The 12,641-nt window shown below is 39.9% G+C and overlaps 1 protein-coding gene across 2 annotated transcripts in view; it reads left to right on the top strand.

The window, feature by feature from the left end:
* Positions 1–12,641, top strand: part of LOC117484132 (butyrophilin-like protein 8) — a 163,675-nt gene that overhangs the window by 2,671 nt on the left and 148,363 nt on the right. Inside the window, exons 2-3 of one of the 2 annotated variants that reach the window (XM_034132612.1) lie at positions 455–531; positions 2,331–2,693. In XM_034132612.1, coding sequence (XP_033988503.1) covers positions 462–531; positions 2,331–2,693 — 433 coding nt within the window. In that variant the 5' untranslated portion in view covers positions 455–461. Of the gene's footprint in view, positions 1–232; positions 532–2,330; positions 2,694–12,641 lie in introns of those variants that run through there. The other variant, XM_034132620.1, reaches the window with a different exon arrangement.

Below are 12,641 nucleotides of genomic sequence, written 5' to 3'. Positions count from 1 at the left end.
TGTTGGGATCAGGGGGTCACAGGTTCAAACCCCACTGCAGTCAGCATGTCGTTGTGTCCCTGAGACACTTCACCTCAAATTGCTCCTGTGGGGATTGCCCAAAGTATTGAGTATGTAAGTCGCTTTGGATAAAAGCGTCTAACAAGTGACATGTCATGTAAACACAACTGGTCAAGGTAAAAAACATCCCTGCAGGAAAAAAGAGCAACTCAGGATGGGGGCATTAACAGAAAGACTTGAAAGAAAGCAGTTCACGTGATGACTGAAGTACATCATGTTTAAGCCAAATTGTTATACAGAAGAAGTTAAAAAGAAATCGTCCTTATCCACCAAGACAGGGAGGGTGTGGTGTGTTTGTCTGAGTCCCAAAGCAGAAAGAAGTTCCTGAGTGTTCCTGAGTGTCAATCATACATTACTGTTCCTGGTGTGACCTCTGGTGTGTGTCCTCTCACAGGGAGAAGATGGTCTTCATCCTCCGGCTGCTCCTCTTCCTCATCCTGCTGCTCCTCTTTCTCACCTGCTGTGTCTCTGGTTAGTTTGTCTCTTTCAAACTGTTCTCAGTAAAGCAGCACAGGAACATAGCTGCAGTTTAAAGAGTCCCTCTGTGTCTCCTCCACAGGAACATAGCTGCAGTTTAAAGAGTCCCTCTGTGTCCCCTCCACAGAAACATAGCTGCAGTTTAAAGAGTCCCTCTGTGTCTCCTCCACAGAAACATAGCTGCAGTTTAAAGAGTCCCTCTGTGTCTCCTCCACAGGAACATAGCTGCAGTTTAAAGAGTCCCTCTGTGTCCCCTCCACAGAAACATAGCTGCAGTTTAAAGAGTCCCTCTGTGTCTCCTCCACAGAAACATAGCTGCAGTTTAAAGAGTCCCTCTGTGTCTCCTCCACAGGAACATAGCTGCAGTTTAAAGAGTCCCTCTGTGTCTCCTCCACAGGAACATAGCTGCAGTTTAAAGAGTCCCTCTGTGTCTCCTCCATAGAAACATAGCTGCAGTTTAAAGAGTCCCTCTGTGTCTCCTCCACAGAAACATAGCTGCAGTTTAAAGAGTCCCTCTGTGTCTCCTCCACAGGAACATAGCTGCAGTTTAAAGAGTCCCTCTGTGTCCCCTCCACAGAAACATAGCTGCAGTTTAAAGAGTCCCTCTGTGTCTCCTCCACAGAAACATAGCTGCAGTTTAAAGAGTCCCTCTGTGTCTCCTCCACAGGAACATAGCTGCAGTTTAAAGAGTCCCTCTGTGTCTCCTCCACAGGAACATAGCTGCAGTTTAAAGAGTCCCTCTGTGTCTCCTCCATAGAAACATAGCTGCAGTTTAAAGAGTCCCTCTGTGTCTCCTCCACAGAAACATAGCTGCAGTTTAAAGAGTCCCTCTGTGTCTCCTCCACAGGAACATAGCTGCAGTTTAAAGAGTCCCTCTGTGTCCCCTCCACAGAAACATAGCTGCAGTTTAAAGAGTCCCTCTGTGTCTCCTCCACAGAAACATAGCTGCAGTTTAAAGAGTCCCTCTGTGTCTCCTCCACAGGAACATAGCTGCAGTTTAAAGAGTCCCTCTGTGTCTCCTCCACAGGAACATAGCTGCAGTTTAAAGAGTCCCTCTGTGTCTCCTCCACAGAAACATAGCTGCAGTTTAAAGAGTCCCTCTGTGTCTCCTCCACAGGAACATAGCTGCAGTTTAAAGAGTCCCTCTGTGTCCCCTCCACAGAAACATAGCTGCAGTTTAAAGAGTCCCTCTGTGTCTCCTCCACAGAAACATAGCTGCAGTTTAAAGAGTCCCTCTGTGTCTCCTCCACAGGAACATAGCTGCAGTTTAAAGAGTCCCTCTGTGTCTCCTCCACAGGAACATAGCTGCAGTTTAAAGAGTCCCTCTGTGTCTCCTCCATAGAAAACATAGCTGCAGTTTAAAGAGTCCCTCTGTGTCTCCTCCACAGAAACATAGCTGCAGTTTAAAGAGTCCCTCTGTGTCTCCTCCACAGGAACATAGCTGCAGTTTAAAGAGTCCCTCTGTGTCCCCTCCACAGAAACATAGCTGCAGTTTAAAGAGTCCCTCTGTGTCTCCTCCACAGAAACATAGCTGCAGTTTAAAGAGTCCCTCTGTGTCTCCTCCACAGGAACATAGCTGCAGTTTAAAGAGTCCCTCTGTGTCTCCTCCACAGGAACATAGCTGCAGTTTAAAGAGTCCCTCTGTGTCTCCTCCATAGAAACATAGCTGCAGTTTAAAGAGTCCCTCTGTGTCTCCTCCACAGAAACATAGCTGCAGTTTAAAGAGTCCCTCTGTGTCTCCTCCACAGGAACATAGCTGCAGTTTAAAGAGTCCCTCTGTGTCTCCTCCACAGGAACATTTGTAGTGAATGTGACTCAGACTTCCTATCAGGCAGAGGAGAACCAGAACATCACCCTGGAGTGGACCTTCAGCACCAGAAGAGACACTTCCCTCAGATCCATTTCTACCTACTGTTACCTGTTTACTGAAGGCAGGTACTCAGTCCTGTTTCATCTCCATCAAGGTGTTGAATCCCCAGAGTCTCAGGATCCACAGTTTGCAGGACGAGTCCAGTGGGACAAAGACGTCCTCACAGAAGGACGCCTCACACTTCATGTCTCCAGACTCAGGACCAATGACTCTGGGTTTTATCGGTGTGACATACTCGTCAGACCTGATGGGAGTAACTCTAGGAGATGCTGGCTCAACGTCACTGGTGAGTAACCCCCATTCATCTTTAATAATGTTAAACTCTCAGGGTGTACGAGAACCTGAGAAATGTTAAAATTAATTGTTTAATTTTCTTTATCAGGTAAATGTCTTTGACACAGAGTTGTTTGGTGTTTTTCCAGCAGCGACACATTGGAACAAACCTGAGACCCCCAACAGAGGAAGAAGGGGAATGACTCTACTCAGCGTTAGCACTGGTTTCTGTTCTACTTGTTCTGTGTGTCTGTGTGCTTCTTAACTTCAGACGACAAGCAGCCAGTGAACAGGGTTCAGACTCAGGGACAGGCAACAGTTCAGCAGGTGAACCAACAGAAACAGTTTGACACTATCTGTTACATTAATGCTCATCTAAAGACATTTGCACACTCCTGCACAATACTGACTCTTTAGATCTGCAGCGCTCTGACACTTTACTTCGATCATACTGTTAATCTTCTCTTACTTCCGTTGACAGATAAACTAAAATTATCAAATGATTTCTGAGAGAATCTGTACCAATCAAAAGTCTTTCTAATGTTATTTATAGGCTGGGTATCTCAACTGTATTCTGACAAATTTAACAAATGTTGCACCTCCTGTGATTTGGACAAGTCCATATTGCAGTTTTGTTTAATTGTTCAGCCTTAGCCTACATATTTATTGTGTATAACACTGTACAGTAGCTGTGAGGTTTATTAATTTGTAATTTTATTTAATATTTATCATTTTCTGTAATCTTACTATGTGCTCTCTCTGTCTCCATTACGTTGCTTCAGTCCTGACAAATATTTATTCAGTTTTTTTTTACTTTGTATTGAAGTTAGACACTGTGACATGTTTTGCATACTAACATTTGTCTCATTATGCTATTTTATACTTTTACTTCCACTACATTAATTTAACAGATGAAGTTACTTTGCAGATTTAATTAATTAATATAAAATATAAATCAACAGACATTATGTTATGTTATTATAGGTTAAGCTACCCAGTAGTGTTTAAAATAATTCAAATGACCAAAATCTTTACCAAGTACAACAAGTGATGAACACATTAATGCACCAATCGTTTTAATACATTTGATAACATAATAAAAAAAGATCTGGTGCTCAAAATGGCCATGTTGGATAACTAGTACTTTTGGTACTTAAGTATTTTGAATGCTACTCCTATTTTACTTTTACTTAAGTACACTTTTGAGTGCAGGACACAGTTTGAGTATTTTTATATTGCAGTATTGCTTATTTATTTAAAGGTGGGGTAGGTAAGTTTGAGAAACCGGCTCGAGATACACTTTTTGTTATATTCCATGGAATGCTCTTAACATCCCGATAGCAATGAATATCTGAAGTGCTTTGACAAAAAATCCATAAAAATATGTCATCTGTGGAAGCCGTAGTACTGTAAAAAGCACGACCAATCATCTGAGCCGGCCCGGCTAAAATAACTGGATGGCCTACCTGCCTGTCAGCCTTCAATCTGTGCACAAACTTATCTCGTGCCCTCATTGGTCATGTGCGCGTTCGTGTGTGTTGGAGGAGGGGCTCTGTAAGGAAGTGGCAGATTTTCTCCGGTTGTGTATTTTCAAATTCTAGCGATCTCGAGCCGGTTTCTCAAACTTACCTACCCCACCTTTAAAGGTCTCCTATTATACTCTTTTCAAACAACGTATTATAGGTCTCAGATAAACATGTCTCTGAAGTATTTTGTTTTGTTTAGTAACAAAACAGATTTAAAAAAAATACTGAATATTGTGCAAGCCAACTATCAAAGTTTATAGTATTTATATGTTTAAAACACTTCCTTGATATAGTTGTTGTTTTCTTAGGTTGTGATTGTACCAAATAATGTTGGTTGTCTATATTTATGTTGCTGCTGCTAAAACAACAAATGTTACTGAATGTGTTCTGTATATTATTCCATGCTTGAGGCTTATCATTTGCAATATATTCACTGCACTTTCCATGTTTTTAAGCTTTTATGTCTCCATTAAAGTGAAGAAAATAAAGATAAATATCTAAATTGTAATTGTTCTTGTCTTCAGTTCATATTTTGAGCATAAAAAGCCTGCAGGATTATTCTTCGTTTCTCCACTATGTCTTCTTTTTCTGCATCTGCACATATTAAAATCACATTTGAACACATTGCAAATATCAACTACTTTGCACACTTGTCCAACGTTTGTATTACCATGTTTTGATTTTAGTAGTTGTATTTTCTTCTTTTATAGTGTCTTCTAGAATCTAGGGTGTGTTTATATTTTACATTGTGTATTCCATAGAGACTTTCTACTCGAACCGGTTAACCATCTTTTATTCTCGCAAAAATAACACTTAATATGTTTACAGGATATCCAGCAGAAGCAACAGGGTCAACTGGGGGATTTGGAAAAGAGGTTAACCAAAAAAAGGATAAGCTGGTATCATTCTTTGGTCACAAAGTTAGGACCGTTCCTAGTTTCCGGACGATATACTGAATGTGTCCTGTAAGCTGTGTGTCATGGAGGAATTGGACATTTGGTCCAAAGTTTAAACATTCTTTACGCTTGCATGACTGCAATCTCTTTCATTTCACGAGGAACACTTACAAGGTTTTTCCAAAACATGTTGAATGTTTCCCAAGTGTTGCGTTGTAACCAGTAGGACACCCTTGATGTGTGAAGTCCTTTTGGTAGCACTTCATCTTTTTAAGACGTGCCATTCTGTTTCTTACTTTTTCCCATCATGCATTAGGCCGTTGCAGCTCGGTTTCGTGTTTCCAAAGTTAAAGAAACACTTTTAGTATTATCATACATAACATTGAAGCATTGTTTTATTTACAATGTGAAGTCGATCCAGAGAAACAGAGAACAGAGGATGAATGACTTTATAGCACGACCAAACTCTTACAGTGATCCATGTTAACCAGGGACAGTGCTCTCATTTATAACAAAGCTGCAAGGCTGGGAGACAAGCCCAGAGAAGAGTATTAGCGCCGGGTGTAAGGGAAACTTTAACTTAGCATGTTGAGAAAACATTTGGGAATGTGGAGTGTGATGTCATTACATTACATGTTACTTGTTAGACGCTTTTATCCAAAGCGACAGGCCTCCCGTTTTAGTGGCAGGCATTAAGAAAATGTATCAGAAAAAAACATTTTGGCGCTTTTAAAGTTAAACTTTAAAAGAACTTGTGTTAGAGAATATACAGTATGGAAAGTTCTACTTTCTTTTGGACTTTTTGATTTAAATAAAATAAAATCTTCCCCAACAGTTTTTAGCCTGTTGCATTGCACTATAGTGCTGCATTGTGCACAGTACAAGAATTTAGTTTTTATTCTTGCTGTGTGACGTGTCTCCAGTAACATGACTCTTACAACGTGTTTGTTTAAGCTAAAATCAGGCTTGAGTAAAACTATTCAAACTCTGGTCCGATTCCAATACTCACACTTCCTCTGTTCCACAGTCAACATTGTTCTCTCTGTTCATGTGAAGTGGAGGGAAAGAAACTCCAATCTGTCCACCAGGGTTTCATTTCAGCATCTATTAAAAATGCCATTTTTATGTACATTTCTTAGGATCACATAGACCCGTGTCTGTGTGTAGCCGACTGATTGCCTGATTTTAAAAGAGGTTTACAAAAAAAGGACAAGCTGGTATAATACTTTTGTCAAAAAGTTAGGACAGGTCCTGTTTCTGGCAGAGATAGTGTGTGTCCTTTCTGCTGAGTTTAAACTCTCCACATATAGAGGCTGACAAATCAACATGAATCTGAAATCTCTTCCCTTCACGAAGCACACATTCAACTTTATATTTATCCACCAACAAAAGGTCACCCTTGATGTGTAAAGTCCTTTTTGGCATTATGGCATTTCAATGTATAACAAAGCGTTAATGAAATATGTTTTTAGTTTCTCTTTTGTGTCTCATGCGATTCAGTAAGTTTGTCTCTTGAACAACGTTTCAACATCTTTCCAACTCGTTCTCTTTTCTTGGTTTAATGTGGTGCCTGTTCTCCATAAGAGGTTCAACAGGAGGAGACGGTTCAGGAGAGAAAGTCCTCAGACACCCCCTGTAAACCAGTGGCTTAAATAACGTTCAACACGTATCTTAGTTAAAGAAGAAGAAGAAGGATCAATGACCTTACAGCCAAATGATGAAACTCACAGTGACTGAAATAAATAAATATAGATATAACACTTTACAGATGTTACATGGGGGATGTATGGAGTCTCATTTACTGATGTGACTGATAGATGTCATGTTTCTATCTCATTGGCCTCAGAGCTGTCTGTCTGCTGGAGGCCCTTATTAAAAACCTGCTGCTTTCTGTCTGAGTAGTGGACTGTAAGACCCTCGTTTATATATCAGTTTGATATACTGCTATGTCCAAGAATCAAAGGCTACGGTTTCAAAGTCAACAAATACATTTATTAATGAGATAACTCAGATGAACATAAGACTATTAAAGCACTGAACTTTATTTAGTAAATCCACGGTTCCACTTTCTGTGCTGATAAAGATCTTCTTCTGTTTCCTGCAGAGAGAGAGGAGCGAGCAACAGCTAGAGACCTGCAGAGAGTCACAAACACCGTGAAGGGTCTGTATGTAATGTCACAAGACTGTTTCTGTTACTTTGTGGTTAACCAGGAAGACTCCCTTCTTTGCACCGACTGTCAGATATCATGGGGAGGTACGGAAAAAAAACGCACGCTCTTTTGTGAGACAGCTTTTGAGTTTGTGAAATTAGAGGAAATGACAGTTTGCCATCCCCGAGTGAAACAAGGACCTTTTTGTTTTTAAAGATATTATGATCGTGTGATATTTTAGCAGCCTAGCCAATGAAATGCATGAAGTGCAAACACTTGAATCTTGTCAGAAATGTTTTATCATCCCCTGAGGGAATTTTAACAGTTGCTCCGTTTTAGAATAAAATAATAAGACTATTCATTTACTGAGAGAAGTGGAACATTCGTACTGCTGAAACTGTCCTGCAGATATCTCCCCATTGTCCTCCATAATAAACACTGGACATATGTCACCTATATTTACTCTGGTTACAGTAGTAGCTGAACTGCATTGAGTCATCTCAGTAGCTACACTAGAATAACCTCAAACATGTGGTTTAACAGTTTGTGGTCAGTCCTGTAGTTCCTGGGAGGAGAATGAGAAGTGTGTCACCTTTAGAGGATGATAACATGCTCCCTCCCTTCAGTGAACAAAGAGAAGATTCTTGGCTCAGTATCAAGACATAAAAACATACTAATATTTTTGTTTGTGAAGCAAGAGAAGGAAATGGAGATTAGCATGATGACCTTTCCTCTGCAGTTGTTTTCTGGCTAAGAGGGAGATTTATTTTATGTGTTGAGCAACGTCTCCTCCTTGTTAACCTTAAATACAGTCTTTAAAAAGCCTCTTGGATCAAATCTGAACACAGTTTTTCTGAGAAACTCATGAAAAGTTACTTTTAAGGATACATGGTTCAGTTTTTAGTGGACTTACAACAACTAAAGCAGTAACATAATATCCAATTGTACAGCAGTAAGTGCCGAGGAAAATGTGAGGAATGTGAAAACATTTGGAAACATCAATTTGAGAAATTATAAAATGCTACTTGATAGAAATGTCACATGTAAATATCATTAAAGGCCATTCTCTGCACAACCATTACTTTTACTTGTAATACTTTAGGTACATTTAGCTGATAATACTTTTGTACTTTTACACAAGTAAGACTTTGAATGCAGGACTTTAACTTGTAATTAAGTATTTTGACAATAATGTATTGGTACTTTTACTTTGAAGTATATGAACACTTCTTCCACTGCAGCTACACACTCATTGAATCCACTGTGAAAATAACCACACAGCTCAGTTTTGACTTCTTCCTGATGAAGGACAGGTCAGGTCAGTAATATCTATTTTACACTCTGTGAGAAGTCATATTGAGTCCTGATTGCATTTAAAGTCTTAACTGACAGTGAACAACACGGCATGCGGTCACTCCCCTCCCCTGTGTGAAATGCAAATATAGTACTGAGGATAAAAAGTCCCTTTGTGTGTATTGTAATATAGGGTGTGTGTGTGTGTGTGTGTGTGTGTGTGTGTGTGTGTGTGTGTGTGTGTGTGTGTGTGTGTGCGTGCGTGCGTGCGTGCGTGCGTGTGTGTGTGTGTGTGTGTGTGTCGACCTGTCTCCATTCCATTCATTTATGTTCAAGCTACCTGCACATATTTTATATCATCAGAAGTTTGTTGTTGGAATGAAGGTTAGACAGGGTTCGAGTTATAATCGGAGCTTTGTGGGGGTCTATCAGGGGCGGACTGGGACTGAAAATCAGCCCTGGACTCTGACCCAGCCCACCCCACACAAATGAGGTAGAACTGTCAACGGGGGGTTGATGAGAGCTTGACGCTCGTGGACTGTCAACGGGGGGCGGGTGGAGCCTCGCTGCGGGGAAACTGTGGACCTCTGTCGCCTGTCAGCGCAACTTAAAAGGGACCTATTATGCAAAATGAACTTTTTTATGTCTTTTATACATAGATATGTGTCCCCGGTGTGAAAGGAGACTCAAAAAGTTTCAGTAAATACAACCCTCTCTCTTTTCCTCCATGATGCGGTTTAAAAAAAATAAAGGGCAGTGCCGGCCGTCAACAGTGTGTATATGACGTAGCCTGGATCCTCCCCTTTTCCTCCCAGTGAACACAGGGGGTGTTTCTCCATCTCGAGTAAAGCTGCTGCAGAGCCACTATTTCAAGCATACTACGTCATCGAGTGCCGCCGAAGTACTGTTCCAATGTCCAGCATACTTGGAAATCTACCGAGCCCGGCGTACTTCGTTGGGAGAAATTTCGAGGCTGCACATGTGTAGACTCCGCGGTCTTAAAATCTCCACAATGCTTTGCACGGACCAATTTCCCCAAATCCGTGGCGGAAAATGTAAGGCGGGGCCTCTCATATGACAACCCAGTCTCACGGCATTTCGTGTTATAGTCACGTTATTTAATCTATTGATTCGTGTGCACCACCACGATTATCCCCTTATTTTCGTGTCACAAAGAACGATTTTAAAAGCAATGTATTTCTATTGGTAATGTGTTTCGTGCCTGCAACACGTCTTTTTCTCGGTCTGGTCGTGGAAGACCGGAAGCTGTGTGGTCATAAAAACATGTTCTTACTCAATATCAAGCCACGATTATTGCTTTTATTTAAAATCGTATCATTTCGGACTTTTGTTGCCATCTGTGAGGAAAATAAATGGGGCTCAGAGCCTCAGGATACTGAAATCTGTATTTTTAAAATCTTTTTTTCCTTCTAATTTGTTATTCTTTTCAAAATAACACACTGTTATTTACTCAACAATAACACACAATTATCCTTGTTTTTATTTATTGGTTTAATTCGATAATCTCGGGCTATTTTGACGTCCGTCAGGAACTGAATTTCAAAATAAAGTCAACACGTCTTTTTCTCGGTCTGGTCGTGGAAGACCGGAAGCTGTGTGGTTCATAAAAACATGTTCTTACTCAATATCAAGCCACGATTATTGCTTTTATTTAAAATCGTATCATTTCGGACTTTTGTTGCCGTCTGTGAGGAAAAGAAATGGGGCTCAGAGCCTCAGGATACTGAAATCTGTATTTTTAAAATCTTTTTTTCCTTCTAATTTGTTATTCTTTTCAAAATAACACACTGTTATTTACTCAACAATAACACACAATTATCCTTGCTTTTATTTATTGGTTTAATTCGATAATCTCGGGCTTTTTTGACGTCTGTCAGGAACTGAATTTCAAAATAAAGTCCGAAACAATACCAGAAACAGATTTAGGACTTTTCAATAATCCTCAGCGGTGATTGGATGTTTTAGCCGCAATGCACGTAGGGATATGGTGTTTATGCACACGTTTCTTTCGTGTCAGAAAGCACGATTTTCAAAGTAATGCATTTTAAGTGGAAGAATTGTTCGTGTCTCCTCTTCGTGTCTCGGGAAGCCGGAAGCTGTATTATTTTCTAATGTTTATTTTTTTTAACCATAACGGGTACTTTACATAACATTGAGTCAAACTTATCCTTGTTTTGTTTATGTTAAATTGTTATTGTCGATCAATTGTCCATTTTATTTATTAAGGTTTAGGATATTTGCCAGGAGAAGGGAGACCGTCGGAAACCGGAAGCTGTATTATTTTCAATGTTTTTTTGTTTTTTTTATTAATTTTTTAACCATAACGGGTACTTTACACAACATTGAGTCAAACTTATCCTTGTTTTAATCCTTGTTTTATTTATGTTAAATTGTTGTTGTCGGTTAATTTTCCATTTTATTTATTAAGGTTTAAGATATCATTAGTCTTTTATTTTATTATTATCATGCTTGGTGTTTACACTTTTCTGCATTTTATAAGGCAATATATACTTTTTCGTTTTTGTCTGTAGGCTACTTAGGTTATTAAATAGTTATTGTGTCAAAATATAGGAAATGTATTAATATTTTATTGTATAATCGGTACAGGAAATGACATAATTCAGAGCACCACCACCGGTCCGGCATTGCTATCCATCTTCTGACAAAGTAAGTTGTGTCACTAAAGTCTGATGCATGATTTAATAATTGGGGCTTTTTTTTAAGCCTTTTCTCGCATAGTTCATCATACATAATGAACTGTTCTAAGTCTGAGAAATGCTTTCGCCATAATCAGCAAAGCAACATTAATGTGAAATTATTCTTGCGGGCGGCTAGCTAGCTAGCTCACGTTCAACATAAGCTTAATCTAGTTTAGCTACATTTATATCAGCTCATAAGTGGTGTGTGGAAAATATTTGTCTTAATTACGGATACATACTCCGGTGTTAAAGTGTGAGTTATACGTTATCTTAATCGCTTTTGTTTTACACATGACAGTACTAACGCTGCCGAGTGGACATTTAACATATGTTTGGGGGGGAGGGGCATAGTCCATGTGCACGGCCATGTGCTTGTTCCGCGTCTGAAACAGGAAACACGTACATGAACTCACTCAGTCTGTCTAAAGTAGTTAAACTGTCACAATGTGCATTTAAAAAAGCTAGTTTCACTACATAATTCACTTTTTCTGTTCTCTCCTGCAGCTCCTGTACCCACACCACAAACCCATACACTGATCTACACCATCATAAAACCAACGGCACTTTTAAGAGCCAAACTCAACCTATCTCTCTGTCTATCTACCTAGCTTTCTTATAGTTATTGTCTCTATCTTTTTCTATCATTCATTATCTATTTCTTCATCTATCTATCTCAATCTTACAATCTGTCTCACTATCTCTGTCTGTCTCATACAGCAGCTGTTTGTTTGCATATCTGTTGTGTCTGTCTGTCTGTCTGTCTGTCTGGCTGGCTGGCTGGCTGTGTTGCAATGGCAACAAAACACAACCCAGACCCCAATAATCCCACATCCAAAGAAGGGAAACGCATGGCTCTTGAGCTGAAGCATGAACACATGCTAGCTGAAGCTAAGGTTGGTGTTTTAACCCATATGACCTCATTCATTTCCTACTTGAATGTGGCACTATCTCTTATCCAAAAAATGCTGAACAGGCCAAGAGTAACTGGATTTTGGATCAATGTATAGGGCCTTTGCAAAACAGTTCATAATTACAACATGGGGGGCAGAGGCTTACTAAATAAAGCTTGTTCAACTTGTTTTACTTCATTAGTTGGATATGGTAGGAAAAACTTGAAGCAAAAATGTTCTTCAAGTGAATGAATTTCCTTTTATTTGTCCACTGTCATATGGTATCAGTTTATCAGCAACATCAACCTTACATGAGTTGTTACTTGGTCACAGAAAGCAGCTGAGGAGAGGAAACGGGCACGCTCTGTAGGAGACACTTTACAGTCCCCTAAAAGGGGCTGTGTAGGACGTGGCAAGCCGAGAGGGAGGCGTGGAGGGCGACGCCAAGGCTCAGCTACAGGTTGAAATCCCAATTATTTTACATTT

The sequence above is a fragment of the Trematomus bernacchii genome, unplaced genomic scaffold, assembly GCF_902827165.1.
Source record: "Trematomus bernacchii unplaced genomic scaffold, fTreBer1.1, whole genome shotgun sequence".
NCBI lineage: Eukaryota > Metazoa > Chordata > Actinopteri > Perciformes > Nototheniidae > Trematomus > Trematomus bernacchii.
Note: the sequence above shows the minus strand (reverse complement) of the source record. Positions and strands in the feature narration are given on the sequence as shown.